Raw genomic sequence first — 1305 nt, forward strand, 5'->3', positions numbered from 1 at the left:
CGCGCCACTGCACTCCAGCCTGGGCGACACAGCGAGACTCCGTCTCAAAAAAAAAAAAAAAAAAAAAGATGCATCCTGATTCCAGAGATATTAAAATGTTAAAACTGTATATCTTAAACTCAACATTTAATTTGATATCTAGAGACTGAAGCACTTAGAAATAAAATTTACTCAAGCTACCTTATGTGTTAGAAGATGTCCTATTCAGCACTGCTTATGTTTTGTTCTCAGAAAAATGTCCCCTTATTCAGTTATAAGCTCTGACCTTAAAGAGTTTTAATCTTTTAAGAAACAGTTGTTAGTAACTAGTAATGGATGGTATGTATTACCCTTAGCCCTCTCGTTTCTCTAATATACCAGACAAAAGTGTTTTCTCTAACTTTATTGATCTTCCTTAGGACCAGACTCTGGCTGAACTGCAGAACAACATGGTACTAGTGAAACTGGACCTTCGGAAGAAGGCAGCATGTATTGCTGAGCAGTATCATACTGTGCTAAAACTCCAAGGCCAGGTTTCTGCCAAAAAGCGCCTTGGTGCCAACCAGGAAAACCAGCAACCAAACCAACAACCACCAGGGAAGAAACCATTCCTTCGAAATTTACTTCCCCGGACACCAACCTGCCAAAGCTCAACAGACTGCAGCCCTTATGCCCGGATCCTACGCTCACGGCGCTCCCCTTTACTCAAATCTGGGCCTTTTGGCAAAAAGTACTAAGGCTGTGGGGAAAGAGAAGAGCAGTCGTGGCCCTGAGGTGGGTCAGCTACTCTCCTGAAAAAATAGGTCTCTTTTATGCTTTACCATATATCAGGAATTATATCCATGATGCAATACTCAGACACTAGCTTTTTTCCCACTTTTATATTATAACCACCTGTGTAATCTCATGGGTTTTTTTTTTTATTTACTTCTATGGTATCTATGCACACAAAAACAGTTATATTAAAGATATTATTGTTCACATTTTTATTGAATTCAAAATGTAGCAAAATCATTAAAACAAATTATAAAAGGGGCAGAAAAATTGAGAATCAAACATCATTCTGGACCATGGGAACCTTGAAAAGGCATGGCAGTGGAGACCAGTAACTAGTATACAGCTTGCTTAAGAAGGCTTAGTAACAGATGAATTCAAGTCGTATTAGATATTCTAAACCTTCCTTAACATAAGATGAAGTGTCGGCCGGGCGCGGTGCCTCACGCCTATAATCCCAGCACTTTGGGAGGCCGTGACGGGCAGATCCCGAGGTCAGGAGATCGAGACCATCCTGGCTAACACAGTGAAACCCCGTCTCTACTAAAAATA

The 1305-nt window shown here is 40.6% G+C and overlaps 2 protein-coding genes across 3 annotated transcripts in view; one reads left to right on the forward strand and one right to left on the reverse strand.

Moving 5' to 3' along the window:
* Positions 1-1014, forward strand: part of KIF20A (kinesin family member 20A) — a 13787-nt gene extending 12773 nt beyond the window's left edge. For both annotated transcript variants that reach the window (XM_011969177.1, XM_011969178.1), the window contains one exon: positions 399-1014. In XM_011969177.1, coding sequence (XP_011824567.1) covers positions 399-716 — 318 coding nt within the window. In that variant the 3' untranslated portion in view covers positions 717-1014. The remainder of the gene's footprint in view (positions 1-398) is intronic.
* LOC105531290 (cell division cycle protein 23 homolog) overlaps positions 1-1305 on the reverse strand; it is a 10150-nt gene that overhangs the window by 4430 nt on the left and 4415 nt on the right. The window lies entirely within an intron of this gene.

Source organism: Mandrillus leucophaeus, unplaced genomic scaffold, assembly GCF_000951045.1.
Source record: "Mandrillus leucophaeus isolate KB7577 unplaced genomic scaffold, Mleu.le_1.0 Scaffold88, whole genome shotgun sequence".
Taxonomy (NCBI): domain Eukaryota; kingdom Metazoa; phylum Chordata; class Mammalia; order Primates; family Cercopithecidae; genus Mandrillus; species Mandrillus leucophaeus.